The sequence below is a fragment of the Artemia franciscana genome, chromosome 17 (assembly GCF_032884065.1).
Source record: "Artemia franciscana chromosome 17, ASM3288406v1, whole genome shotgun sequence".
NCBI lineage: Eukaryota > Metazoa > Arthropoda > Branchiopoda > Anostraca > Artemiidae > Artemia > Artemia franciscana.
This window is the reverse complement of record NC_088879.1, coordinates 7240263-7254319: the sequence shown is the minus strand read 5'-3', so window position 1 is coordinate 7254319 and position 14057 is coordinate 7240263. Positions and strand designations below refer to the sequence as shown.

General features: G+C 32.9%; 1 protein-coding gene across 4 annotated transcripts in view; it reads left to right on the top strand.

The window, feature by feature from the left end:
- LOC136037773 (uncharacterized) overlaps positions 1-14057 on the top strand; it is a 118152-nt gene that overhangs the window by 78488 nt on the left and 25607 nt on the right. For all 4 annotated transcript variants that reach the window (XM_065720584.1, XM_065720581.1, XM_065720583.1 and 1 more), the window contains exons 12-14: positions 4214-4759; positions 7596-7778; positions 12008-12118. In XM_065720584.1, coding sequence (XP_065576656.1) covers positions 4214-4759; positions 7596-7778; positions 12008-12118 — 840 coding nt within the window. The remainder of the gene's footprint in view (positions 1-4213; positions 4760-7595; positions 7779-12007; positions 12119-14057) is intronic.

Below are 14057 nucleotides of genomic sequence, written 5' to 3'. Positions count from 1 at the left end.
GTGCAATGGGGGGTTGGGGGCCAGCCATCCTGTGCTTGCGCACACCCTTCCTGTTTACCTTCCCCAGATTTCTCCAGGTACCCATTTAGAGCTGGGTTGACTCTGGCTAAGCTTACAGAGTCACGCTACTGACCCCCGTCCCAACTGCAGAATTGGATACACTGGGATTCGAACCCGCGTCCTCTCAGACAAAGGATCCCGAATCCAGCGCACCAACCAACTCGGCCAGGACGGCTTTTATATTAAATAAAATAAAATATATATATTAAATTAAATAAATATATTAAATAAAGTATATTAAATAAATAAAATAAATAAATAAATTATATTAAATAAAGTATCTATCTATCTTAAAGTATCAAGAGAACATCAAAACAAAATCAGTTTTTCTCCTTTGACCGATCTTAGGTATCGGTCAAAGGGGTAACCTGGGTTAGGGGTAACCTGGGTTACCCCTAACAGGTAATAACAGGTAACCTGGAGACCAAGGTGTTCAGAGATTTTCATGGCTTTCTTTGGGTTATTTCAAATTGTGACGGTTCTAGGACAGGATTACATTTTCGTCAATTCCGTGTTGAACCGTAAAATAAATAAGGAAAATTATGTCTGTTTATGCTTATGCCATCCTTTAAAATTCAGTTGTAATTATATTACAGATTCACCATCGTCCCTTGTGCTTGTAAATTCTTTTCATGCATAAACATGAAATTAATCTTTGATCTTGTCCAATATACAGCAATGCAATAAACCTGTTTTTTCTTAACATCTTTTAATTTTTTTTCTTTTTACTTTATACCGTCCCTTAAATTTCAGGTAAAACTATGTTACATATCCTGTTCTTCCCTTACACTTTTACTAGCATAGCAGGTATATTATTAAGGTCTATTTAACAAGCAAGATTGTTAATTTTTAACTATTTTTTCTTTAACTTTTTTTCTTCTACTTTATACCATCCATTAAAATTCAGATAAAATTATGTTACATATCCTGTTCTTCCCTTACACATTTACTAGCATAGCAGGTATATTATTAAGGTCTATTTAACAAGCAAGATTGTTAATTTTTAACTATTTTTTCTTTAACTTTTTTTCTTCTACTTTATACCATCCATTAAAATTCAGATAAAATTATGTTACATATCCTGTTCTTCCCTTACACATTTACTAGCATAGCAGGTATATTATTAAGGTCTATTTAACAAGCAAGATTGTTAATTTTTAACTATTTTTTCTTTAACTTTTTTTCTTCTACTTTATACCATCCATTAAAATTCAGGTAAAATTATGTTACATATCTTGTTCTTCCCTTACACATTTACTAGCATAGCAGGTATATTATTAAGGTCTATTTAACAAGCAAGATTGTTAATTTTTAACTATATTTTCTTTAACTTTTTTTCTTCGACTTTATACCATCCATTAAAATTCAGGTAAAATTATGTTACATATCCTGTTCTTCCCTTACACTTTTACTAGCATAGCAGGTATATTATTAAGGTCTATTTAACAAGCAAGATTGTTAATTTTTAACTATTTTTTCTTTAACTTTTTTTCTTCTACTTTATACCATCCATTAAAATTCAGGTAAAATTACGTTACATATCCTGTTCTTCCCTTACACATTTACTAGCATAGCAGGTATATTATTAAGGTCTATTTAACAAGCAAGATTGTTAATTTTTAACTATTTTTTCTTTAACTTTTTTTCTTCTACTTTATACCATCCATTAAAATTCAGGTAAAATTATGTTACATATCCTGTTCTTCCCTTACACTTTTACTAGCATAGCAGATATAATATTAAGGTCTATTTAACAAGCTAGATTGTTAATTTCCTCCAAAGGATATAAATTACAACTCTATCGCTACTGCTTAAAAAATTATTAAGGAAAACTAATCAGTTAAATTTGAAAACGCTTTTCATCGATGAAAATTCAAGCATTAATAATCTGTTGATTCCCAAAGATAACTACATTTTCTGAAGAAGATTACACCTTCAGCTGTTTGGTGCGGTAGATGTTTGTATAGGGTAGCAGAAAAAAAAAATTCTGACCTGTCGGCCATTCTTAGGTCAATTCCGGCCTGAACGTCATGATTTTCAAATTTTTTTCTTTTGGTTCTTTCAAAATTATGAAGTGTTTAGGGTAGTGCCATATTAATTAATTAAATCTTAATATACTTTTCATCCCTAAAGATTCAAACATTAACAATCTGTTGACTCTGCTTTATTCTAATCCTTATGGGGGTTTTATCTTTGGATTAAAGAGTTATCAAGTTTTCATAATTTAGAAAAAAAGAATTACCAACGATAACGAAGATTAAGGATAAGGTGTTATATGTTTTTCGTTGACTCTTCATTCACTTTTCTTGTTTTTGATTTTGGCACTTAAAAAAAATGAATTCCCAATTGTTCCTAATTTAAAAAAAAAATATATTCATGGTTTTAAAAGTTTCAGCCTATTCAATTTAAACAATCAGATTTCATTTTCATTGTCCTTGGTACTCTAACCATTATGTGTCATTTCAGGTATTCTCATATATGTTACATCGTTTTGACATTTTTTTTTTTTTGGGGGGGGGGGGTTCTTAGTGTATGTTATCTGTGATCCATGTTAACAAGTCGTATTAAACCCTTTGCCATAAATGTTATTACTAACAGTAATTATTAATTAATAATTTATTAAATTAACAAGTATGAATGTTTGGAATGACAATTAGTGTATGTTATCTGTGATTTCGAATGTTGCCTACCTGGATCCGTGTTAATAAGTCCTATTAAACCCTTTGCCATAAATATTATTGTTAACAATAATTACTAATTAATAATTTAATAAATTAACAAATATGAATGTTTGGGATGACAATTAGTGTGTGTTATCTGTGATTTCGAATGTTGCCTACCTGGATCTGTGTTAACAAGTCCTATTAAACCCTTTGCCATACATATTATTCTTAACAGTAATTATTAATTAATAATTTAATAAATTAACAAATACGAATGTTTGCAATGACAATTAGTGTATGTTATCTGTGAGTTCGAATGTTGCCTACCTGGATCCGTATTAACAAGTCCTATTAAACCCTTTGCCATAAATATTATTGTTAACAATAATTATTAATTAATAATTTAATAAATTAACAAATGTGAATGTCTGGAATGACGATTAGCGTATGTTAACTGTGATTTCGAATGTTGCCTACGTGGATCCGTGTTAACAAGTCCTATAAACCCTTTGCCATAAGTACTGTTAACAGTAATTATTAATTAATAATTTAATAAATTAACAAATATGAATTTTTGGAATGACAATTAGTGTATATAATCTGTGATTTCGAGTGTTGCCTACCTGGATCCGTGTTAACAAGTCGTGTTAAACCCTTTGCCATAATTATTATTATTGATGATTATTATTAATTAATAATTTAAGAAAATAACAAATATGAATGTTTGGAATGACAGTGCTAACAAAAAGATAGACAAAATATGAATACCCTTGATAATTAATATTATCGTAGTTAATTAGTTATAATGATAATTAATTATAATGATAGTTGACTAATAATGATATGTTAATATTATAATATTAATTAATAGTGATAGTTAATTAATAATTCTTAATAATATTATATATAAAATATTATAGCAAATATTATTTGCCGTGATATTATTTTAACCACGGCGCGTTCGTTTTCTAGTATAGACAGACCTGAAACTGTTTCAGGAACCACATAGCCAAATCCATCCTATCCATGGGAAGGCTCCTTATGGGTATATGGCTCAACTAAAGATGAGTGTGCTCTTTTAAATACCGGAATCTAAAAAGAAAATAAAGAAATAAAATATAAATTTTTATATGATTTTTTAGAGAACAACACGTTTCTGTTTTGAAAAATATTGTTAATTTTTCCTTTGTTTCTTGATTAGTATTGTTATTAGTGGCCGGTGGGGGAGTTTTCTAATTTCTAAGATATATAGGGCTGTGTAAGTTTCAACTGAACCAATCCTAATGACCACAAAGTAAACAAATAAATATACAGAAAAAAGGGTGCAATATTTTATATAAACTAGTGGAAATACTTTTAATAATAGAAATATCCTATTAGAAATGAATATTAAAATCATATAAAAGCTGTTTTTACTAGTCTTTATATTTTTCTATCAAAAGTAATTATCTTCAGCGATATTCAAAGGTTTTATAATTTTATTTTTGCAGAGAATCCGAGGACTTGGTTCTGGAGGCAGAACTCCTCCTGCTACAGTTATGACTACCTCCTCTCCTGAACCTTTGAGTAATTCAAGCGAAAAAGCTGGTTTTACCCGTCCCTACACCTATGAAGAAACAAGTCCAACTGGAAAACGTCCCTATGACCCTCACACAGTTGGCTTTAATTACAAAGATGGCAGAGGTAGTCGCGCAAGCGCAGAAAGAGTGTCATCCCCTACTGGATCAGGAAAAGTAACTACAGGTGTTGCATTCAACTATGCTCCTGGTGAAGGCTTCAAAGTTGCGGAGCTAGCAACACGAACCCAAAGCCCCCTCTCAGATAATGACCGATCTGTTGAATACAATGTGAGGTCTGTTGAGCAGAAAGTCTTAGGTGGAGATCGCAACAAGCCAGACGTCTTCCAAAGGGATGATAGTGTTGATTCAACACAGGTGACTAGCAGCTCGATTTCTGATGTTGATGAATATGAGGAAAGTAGCCAACCAAGAACTGAAGAAATTATGTCAAATACCAGCTTGGACACAAGTGCTATGGTAAGTTATTTTTATATAATTAAATATAAATATAGTGTTGCTATGTACATGGAAAATGATTTGCGAAGAAGATCGTTGCTTCGCTGCAACTAAGCTCACTGCGCTTAAGCTTAAAAGTTATAGCAACGAAGAAGATCATAACTCAAGGAAGTGGTATTAATAAGGAATAAGAGACTGCCACTGGCTTCTTAAGGGTGACAACCTTATATTTATTATTAAACTAGCCTCTACCCCACAGGTAATTACCATAAGAAATAAGAATAATTAATAAAGAATAAGAGATTGCCACTGGCTTCTTAAAGTTAACAACCTTACATTTATTATTAAACTGGCCTCTACCCCACAGGTAATTACCATAAGAAATAAGAATAATTAATAAAGAATAAGAGACTGCCACTGGTTTCTTAAAGTTAACAACCTTATATTTATTATTAAACTAGCCTCTACCCCACAGGTAATTACCATAAGAAATAAGAATAATTAATAAAGAATAAGAGACTGCCACTGGCTTCTTAAAGTTAACAACCTTATATTTATTATTAAACTAGCCTCTACCCCACAGGTAATTACCATAAGAAATAAGAATAATTAATAAAGAATAAGAGACTTCCACTGGCTTCTTAAAGTTAACAACCTTATATTTATTATTAAACTAGCCTCTGCCCCACAAGTAATTACCATAAGAAATAAGAATAATTAATAAAGAACAAGAGACTGCCACTGGCTTCTTAAAGTTAACAACCTCATATTTATTATTAAACTAAGCCACTACCCCACAGGTAATTACTATAAGAAAGCTTAAGAGGCTACCACTTGAACTGCCCTTAGGCTCAGCTGCACTTCACTGCAACTTAAGCTTAACTGTTAGGCTATAATACTGTTCATGTAGGTGCCGCTTTGAACTTATTTGTATTGTTTATAATTAAAAAGAAAAACTTAGATAGAAGTACAGTGGGCATTTTATTGGTAAAATTCCAGATTTTGTGTATGGCAACACTGACAATAAACACGTGTCCAGATTGTGTAATCGTGTTGTGAATTTTGCAAAAGATTGTTGTGTATTTTGCGTAGCCATATAAATGTTCGTGGCACAACGCTTGTATAACCGTTATAAATGTTCTTAAAAATATATCCATCTTAAATTTATGTTCTGGGAAGGTAATTTGAAATATAAATTTCACCCAAAGCTTTTATAACCGTAATAATGTAGCAAAATGGCTTTTTTGATATTTAAGTCAGTAGGGGAGCAAGGTGAATAAGACTTTCAGGAATATATCCGGATCCTAAATTACGCGATGGGAAGGGAATTTAAAATATCTACCTCCAGCCCTTCCCCCTACCAAGGGCACTGATCTTTGACTACCCGAAACAAACTTTGTGTTAAAAAACCGAAACTTTTAGAGATGGACGTAAAGCAAAAATGAGACTCAGTGAATGGTTTTGACTCTTACGACTTTGCTGGTTTATAAGGGTTTTAAGGAATTTGGCAAAACTTCTAAATTAAAAAAGAAATTATATTTCTAAATAGTTTTCTAAATTAAAAATTCATTGGAATTATGCTCTCAAAACTTAAAATCAAAGAAGAACCGACTCAAACTGTAAATAAGGATTTTCTTTTCTAAGCTAGGATGTGTATGGGTCTGTTTTCTATACAATCTTTCGAGATTTAGAAATAGGCAAGAAGAGCTAGAAGGCTACAAACAACTTCCCAGGGCATAATTTAGACTCTTAATTCATTCCTGGGAGTCTGAATCTCCTAACTTAACTATTTCCAAAGATTGTAAAAACTTCTTCTTTTAGGATTGTAGCTTTATATTAATTTTATCATCGTATTTATTAAATTTATCCGAGGAGAGGGGACGAGGGAGGTTAAAAATTTTATTTAATGCATAAATGCCTCTCCTCTCCTACACCTTGTTTGCCTCCCCTTCTAGATCCCAATTTGCCTCCCAACCCTCCCCAGCTGATATTTAGTTTCTTCAAAAATCTTGTCAAAACTAAAGTAAGCCTGCAAAATTTTTGCATCCATAGAAATGGGTCAGTTTTCTCATTTACCTTGATGATGCTATATGGCTCCAACTTTGCCCCCCCCCCTCCCCAAAATCCCCCAGGATTTTGACAAAATTACGCCACGGAAGCCATGTGACTTGGCTTTTTCAATATCAGATTGCTTGTCCTAAGTTCTTCTTTGACATTTTAAGCCTTTGGCTGTCACTATTGACAAAATTTTGTGACCAAATATTTTGTCTTGTCTTTACTGCATGATTGAAGTTTGATAGTTTTGAAGTTTTGAAGTTTGAATAGTTTGAAGTTTTGTTTTCACAAGAATGTGTCTCTTAACAGCAGACATCATCAAATTTGCATTTCTCTTAAAACAGTAAGTAAAAAAAATAGTAAAAATAACTACACAAATCTCAATAAAAAACAACATTAAAGATCAGGCAAAAAGTTTAAATTAATGCGAAAAAAATGCATAACAAACTCATTAAAGCACGATAAAAAAATAACACATGATACAAAAGAAAACATGTTGATGTATATTTTGTCTTGGTTTCAGCAGAAGAATCTGATCAAATAAAATATTTCCGAAAATGTGTTTTTCCTGAGGTACAGCTTTTTTGACTTAGGAAGGTTATGTGATCCATTGTAAAACTTATGCAAGAAGTTGAGATAAAACTAACATGCTTAGTATTTCTCATCATTTATAAATTTGTCTTATTTTTCTGGTAATCTTCAATCACTTATGAGTGAGAAATGATTTTCATCTTAATGAACTAGGTCTGATATAAACAATACAAGGTCTTTTTTGCTTACCACGTAATTCTTTTTCTTTTAGTCAAATGACATGGTGAGTAGCAGAATAGTACCAGTGGGAATTGCGCCGAAAATTGTAAAAACAACCACAAAACAGCGTCTACGCAAAGATTCAGATGGCGTTGTTCATGACGTGGAAGAGAAAGTTGAAGATCTGACACCCGGTGGCTCGAGGGCTGTAACTGTCAACCAAAGCTCAAATAAGGTAACCACGTCTAGCTTTTTCATTTTTCGTCATTACGGTCTCCTCTCTCTCTCTCTCTCTCTCTCTCTCTCTCTCTCTCTCTCTCTCTCTCTCTCTCTCTCTCTCTCTCTCTCTCTCTCTCTCTCTCTCTCTCTCTCTCTCTCTCTCTCTCTCTCTCTCCTTTCTTGTCTCTATATTCCTCTCCTTTTCCCTCTGCTTACACCCCTCCTACCTCCGAGTTGCTTTTATATCTGTATTAAATGGTAAGCGGGTATTCACATATTAGAAAACCATATAGGCTAGATAATGGTCATTAACCCTATTTTAATTCATAAAAGGTTAGCCATTTAGTAGGCATGTAACGTTCCAAATATGTTTAAGCCACAATTTTGCTTTTTCAACTTAAATTGAGGATACACCTCTTTTTTTTAAAGATCATTCCCCAACGCAATTGTAGTAGCTCTCTCTCTCTCTCTCTCTCTCTCTCTCTCTCTCTCTCTCTCTCTCTCTCTCTCTCTCTCTCTCTCTCTCTCTCTCTCTCTCTCTCCTCTCTCTCTCTCCTCTCTCTCTCTCTCTCTCTCTCTCTCTCTCTCTCTCTCTCTCTCTCTCTCTCTCTCTCTCTCTCTGTCTCTCTCTCTGTCTCTCTCTCTGTCTCTCTCTCTGTCTCTCTCTCTGTCTCTCTCTCTGTCTCTCTCTCTCTCTCTCTCTCTCTCTCTCTCTCTCTCTCTCTCTCTCCTCTCTCTCTCTCTCTCTCTCTCTCTCTCTCCTCTCTCTCTCTCCTCTCTCTCCTCTCTCTCTCTCTCTCTCTCTCTCTCTCTCTCTCTCCTTTCTTGTCTCTATATTCCTCTCCTTTTCCCTCTGCTTACACCCCCTTCTACCTCTGAGTTGCTTTTATATCTGTATTAAATGGTAAGCGGGTATTCACATATTAGAAAACCATATAGGCTAGATTAATGGTCATTAACCCTATTTTAATTCATAAAAGGTTAGCCATTTAGTAGGCATGTTACGTTCCAAATATGTTTAAGCCACAATTTTGCTTTTTCAACTTAAATTGAGGATACACCTCTTTTTTTTTAAGATCATTCCCCAACGCAATTGTAGTAGCACAATGATTTTTCAGACTTGTATCAGATTCACTTTCCCTATACAATAGTAATTTCAAGTTTCGGTGTTAATTTGTAGTACATAAGCCACCCCCTCAAACGGGGTTGGCACTAAAATCAGGTCATAATTATAAAACCCCATTACACTGTTGATGCGGCCCCGTTTCCCAGGAAAAAGAAAATTAGATTAGAACAAATATTTTTCCACACTTTTAGCCATCACATGGGAATTTTATAGCTTATTTCACAGAATATGTAAATATGCTCTTTTATAGAATGTTACTTCACAGAACAGCAAGAAGATTAATTAGAACAAGCACATACGATGAACGTTGTTAATTTTACTGTATACTTCACAAAACATGCTACTTCACAGATAAACATGAAGATGGATTAGAACAAACGCATAAAATGGACATAGTTAGCCTTAAGGTGTAAATTTTAGATATTACTTCACAGAACTTGTGAAAATGTTCTTCACAAAATACATTGTTTAAAGAAAAAACATTGAGAATGGGTTAGAATAGGCACATAGATAGATGCTGCTAGCCCTGTGCGGTTATTAATCCACAGAATATGTGAATATGTTCTTCACCGAATACTCTACTTAACAGAACAATGTGAAGATGGATTAGAGCAAACACATACAATGGACACCGTTAACCTTTATCAATGGATTTTGGTTCTTATTTCAGAGAGTATGCTACTTCCCAGAACAGTAGTCATATGGATTAGAGCAAACATATAAAATTGACGCAATGAGTCTTCAGCTATAAATTTTAGGTCTTACTTCACAGAGCATGTGGAAATGTTCTTCATTACATGTGTTATTTTAAAGAAAGACATTGAGAATGGATCAGAATAAGCACATACGATCGACGCTGTTAGCCCTATGCTACAAGTTTCAGTTATTTATTCGCAGAATATGTTCTTCATTTAATATTTAATTTTTTTTTTAACGGATCTTAGAACTTTCACAATATACAGCAATTAGATATCATTTTGATTATAAGAGAAAATAAAGAAATTGGAATTAAAAAAAAAATCCAAGAATGAAAATTATTTGTGGATCCACTAAGTAAACATCGAACGATGTTTGTTCGATCTTTTGAAAGGAGGAAGGCCATTCGAACGTCAAAAAAAGGGTCGTTTCTTTTTGGTTTGGGGGTGATTAAACTATCTCATGGGGATTCCCTCGCAAAAGCAGGTATAATTGTGACCCATTTAGTTTTTTTTTGTCCCGTATGTATTTACTCAATGATACGGTCTCTGGCTTTGACAATTGCATTACATTTTATACATTATTGCCTTTTATACAATTATTTGCTATTTTTACGTTTTATATTCACATTATTTTATGGTTTTTACATTTACATTATTTTTTTTTTTTATAGGTCCTTCTGACTAGAATTTGGGTGACTGATTTGACTACAGAATTAGACAATTTTTTGAAAAATCTTAGTAATTACATAAAAAAAAATTAAGTTGATTGTGAACTTAATTGTGACCGCGAGAGAGAGAATTAAAATTGGAATAGTTGTGAACAAGTCAAGTCATGGTTAATTGTAGAAAAAGCCAAGACATATAGTCTAATTAAGTGGGCATCAAGTCATGGCTATGTTTATTGCCCACAATAAAGAGAGTTTATTGCCCACAATAAAGAGAGAGAGAGAGAGAGATTGCTTAGTATTTTTTCGAAATATACCTGGACTAGAATTTAGATGATTTTTTCTCATGTTCTCATGTTTCTCTGTTCTCAATTACTGTTCTTATTTTTAATATTTTCCTCTTTTTTATCTCGTTGGTCAGTTCGGCTTTATGTATTTTTATCTTTTATTGACTTTAAAGTCAAATTTGACTGTTTTGAAAAATTTAAAGTACCAGATTTTAAACGTAAATTTCAATTTTAAGTTTTAGTTAAAAATATTATTCAAGTTCCATTTACTGAAGATTTTACATTTTAAAAAAGATAAAATTTTAACCTGATTATTTTTCCAAATTTTATTTAGATATTACTGAAAGCAATGATGTCTGCACTTTTTAAGTTAAAAAAGTATTACTGGTCGTTTCCAATCCTGTTTTTATTTCAAGAGAAGATTAAATTAAGGAGGTTTAGATTAGGTTATTAAAGTACATGGAAGGGAGGTAAGGATATTAAGGAGTAAGGGCTGATATAAACCATTCAAGGATATTATAGCTCGTGCAAAAGTGCATAAGCTTTATGCCCCTCTGATATATCCTCCTCTAATTTCAAACATCGTATTGTTTTAGTACTGAACACTGAATCTTTTTTCCATAACGGTCCTTGCAGACGGAGGGACTATGTCACGAAATATTGGATTTAATATAGTTGATTCAACCTTTCTTGCTGAAAACATTACAATAACAAACCCCAAAAATATGGTAAGGGCCGATGTAAGCCATTCAAGGGTATTAGAACCCATGGTAAAAGACAAAATTTATATGCTGCTTTGAAATATCCTATTCCGATTTCAGACATAGTTCCATCTTAGTGCTGACTACTGTACCGTTTTCTATTATCGTCCTCACAGTCCGAGGAAACATTAGACGAAATAGTGGACTTACCATAACTGATTTGATCTTTCTTACTCAAAATATTGACTTGACAAAACCTCAAAAATGTAGAAAGGGCTGATGTAATCCACCCAAGGGTATTAGAACTCATGTATATGTACAATGTATATGTCATGTATATATCCCATTCGAATTTCAGACATTCCATCGTTTTAGTACTAAATACCTAACCGTTTCTCCTTAACCGCCCTTACGATTTAAGGGACCTTTTCACGAATGTATCCTTAACGCATAGCTGATGCAGTTTATGATTCATAATTTCTCAGGAAAAATGAATGTGCGTTGAATTGTCCGAAAATTTATCAAGAAAAACGGGTTTTAATTTCAAAAAAGCAGTGAACAAAAAACAAAAGCAAAACAGCACTTTAAATAAAAAGAAGTGTTCCGAATATTTCGGTTCCATGTCCGGGAGCCTTTCTCAGCAAAAAAAAGGAAATATAACAAGCTCAGGAAAAAAGAATGGATGTTTAGGGATGCTGAGAAGGGATGCTGTTTAGGGATGCTGAGAAGGCTTTCTTGATTTACCCATTTTTTTTTTTTTTTTTCTAGGCTGATTTGATGGATTTGGCGGGAATGACTCCTCGTATCTCTGCAACACAAGTTACGACACGATCTGCATACTCTACAGAAAACAAAGACCTGAATGCCACAACGAGTCAGGTGAGTTATAACGCTAAATAAGGAATGTAATGTACATGGTACCGTGTGCTAGATTTCACTAGAATCCTTACCTATTCACGTGATTTATCTTCATTACCTTTCATTACCTTCACGTGAAACCTATTACCAAAACGCAGAGTTTTTCTTGTCGAAACGCTGCTGTTTTTTTTTTTTTTTTTGGGGGGGGGGTACCGGTAAATAGTTCCTGGTGACATCTATTTTTGAATAATTGAAAACTAGGTAGCAGTATATGTCCTCAGTGCCCAAGTTAAACTAAGGAGTAAAAGAGAGATTAAAAGAAGGAATAAAAGGAGGAAAGAGAGTAAATGAGTAAAAGGAGGAATATGGAAGTTGTAAATTTTTAATGTCCGTAGTGCCCAGCTCAAACCAAGGAGTAAAAGAGAGACCAATAGAAGGACAAAAATAAAATTTTTAGTGTCCCTAGTGCCCAAGTCAAACCAAGGAGTAAAAGAAAGATTTAAAGAAGGACTGAAAAGAGGAAAGGCAGTAAAGTAATGCAAAAGAGACTTGCATTAGAATATCCACTTTAGTCCCTTTTACACCACTTTTGGACTCGTATTCCGAACACAGGCTAAAAAAAATATATACAAATGTACTATTTGTTTCCTTTTTGTAAAAGTTGTGCTTATATTTTTGGCTAATATCAAACCAAAAGTATACCAAGATATGTAAAATAAAATGTAAATAGCCGGGGTTGTTTTTTCTCCTTTTTTACTCTTTACGACGAGCTCAGTTTTCCTCTTCTCAGTGTCCTATATTCTTTTCACCCCCCCCCCCCAAATAATATACCTTAAATCCTCCCCAATAAAAAAGCTTTGGTTCAGTCTTGGGGAGGGGGTAGCAAACTCTATATAATTACCATACTTGACGTATAATTTACCTTAATTGGCAAATTTTACATAAAATTGACGTGGCCAATTGCTTTGTACAAGAGTGTCATAAATCGATGTATGGTAGGCAGGACTGTATCCGTTTTTTTTGGAGGGGGGGGAGGAGGAGGCTTGCAAAAGAATTTATTTGGGGGGGGTACACAAAAACCTCAAAAAACGCATGAAGAACTTGTTTGTATATATTTGTTACGTTTTTAAGAAGCAAACAAATATTTCGTGGAAGGGGGGGGGGGTTTAAACTCCTGACTCTCCCTCCCCGCCCCTGGTACGGCCTTGATGGTAGGTATATTTAAAATATATATTATAGAATATGTATGTATTGTACATCTATATACATGTTAATAAATATTTCTAGAAAGCGATTAGATATACAGGAAACACTGATATGTTGTTTAGCTGTAAAGTTTGCCAGTGACCACTCTTATCACTTTTGTTTCGAAATCTTATCTTATGAGCAAGTAGTTTGATAGTCGTCTCCAAGGCCACCCTTGGTTGCCGGTGTAAATTGTATTAACTTGAATCAAGTCTCATAAATAAGATTTCATCTAGTCAGACTTAAGCTGTTTTTGGCAAACATCTTAGAAAAATGAGGCCCACGGTCTTAATATAATTATGTCTAATACAATATAGTATAATATAATATATATTTCTCAAATATGGGATTATAATTATATTAATATATATATATATATATATATATATATATATATATATATATATATATATATATATATATATATATATATATATACATATATAATTACGGTTTTAATAATATGATTAAAACGGTCTTAATGTTTTAACTTAATATTTTCTGTTTGTTTAACAACGGTACTATTTTTCCTTATAATTTTGATTAAGGTAGATAAGCAACCAGAGTACAACATTGTATCTATAACTTGTATTATACAAATTTCATATATGACGAGATTTTAGCTAATCATCCTGTAGCTATCTATCCGGACTGTATCTGACTTCACATCTTCCTTATATTGCCTTTTTTCGGTTTTGTTGTATATTTTTAGTTG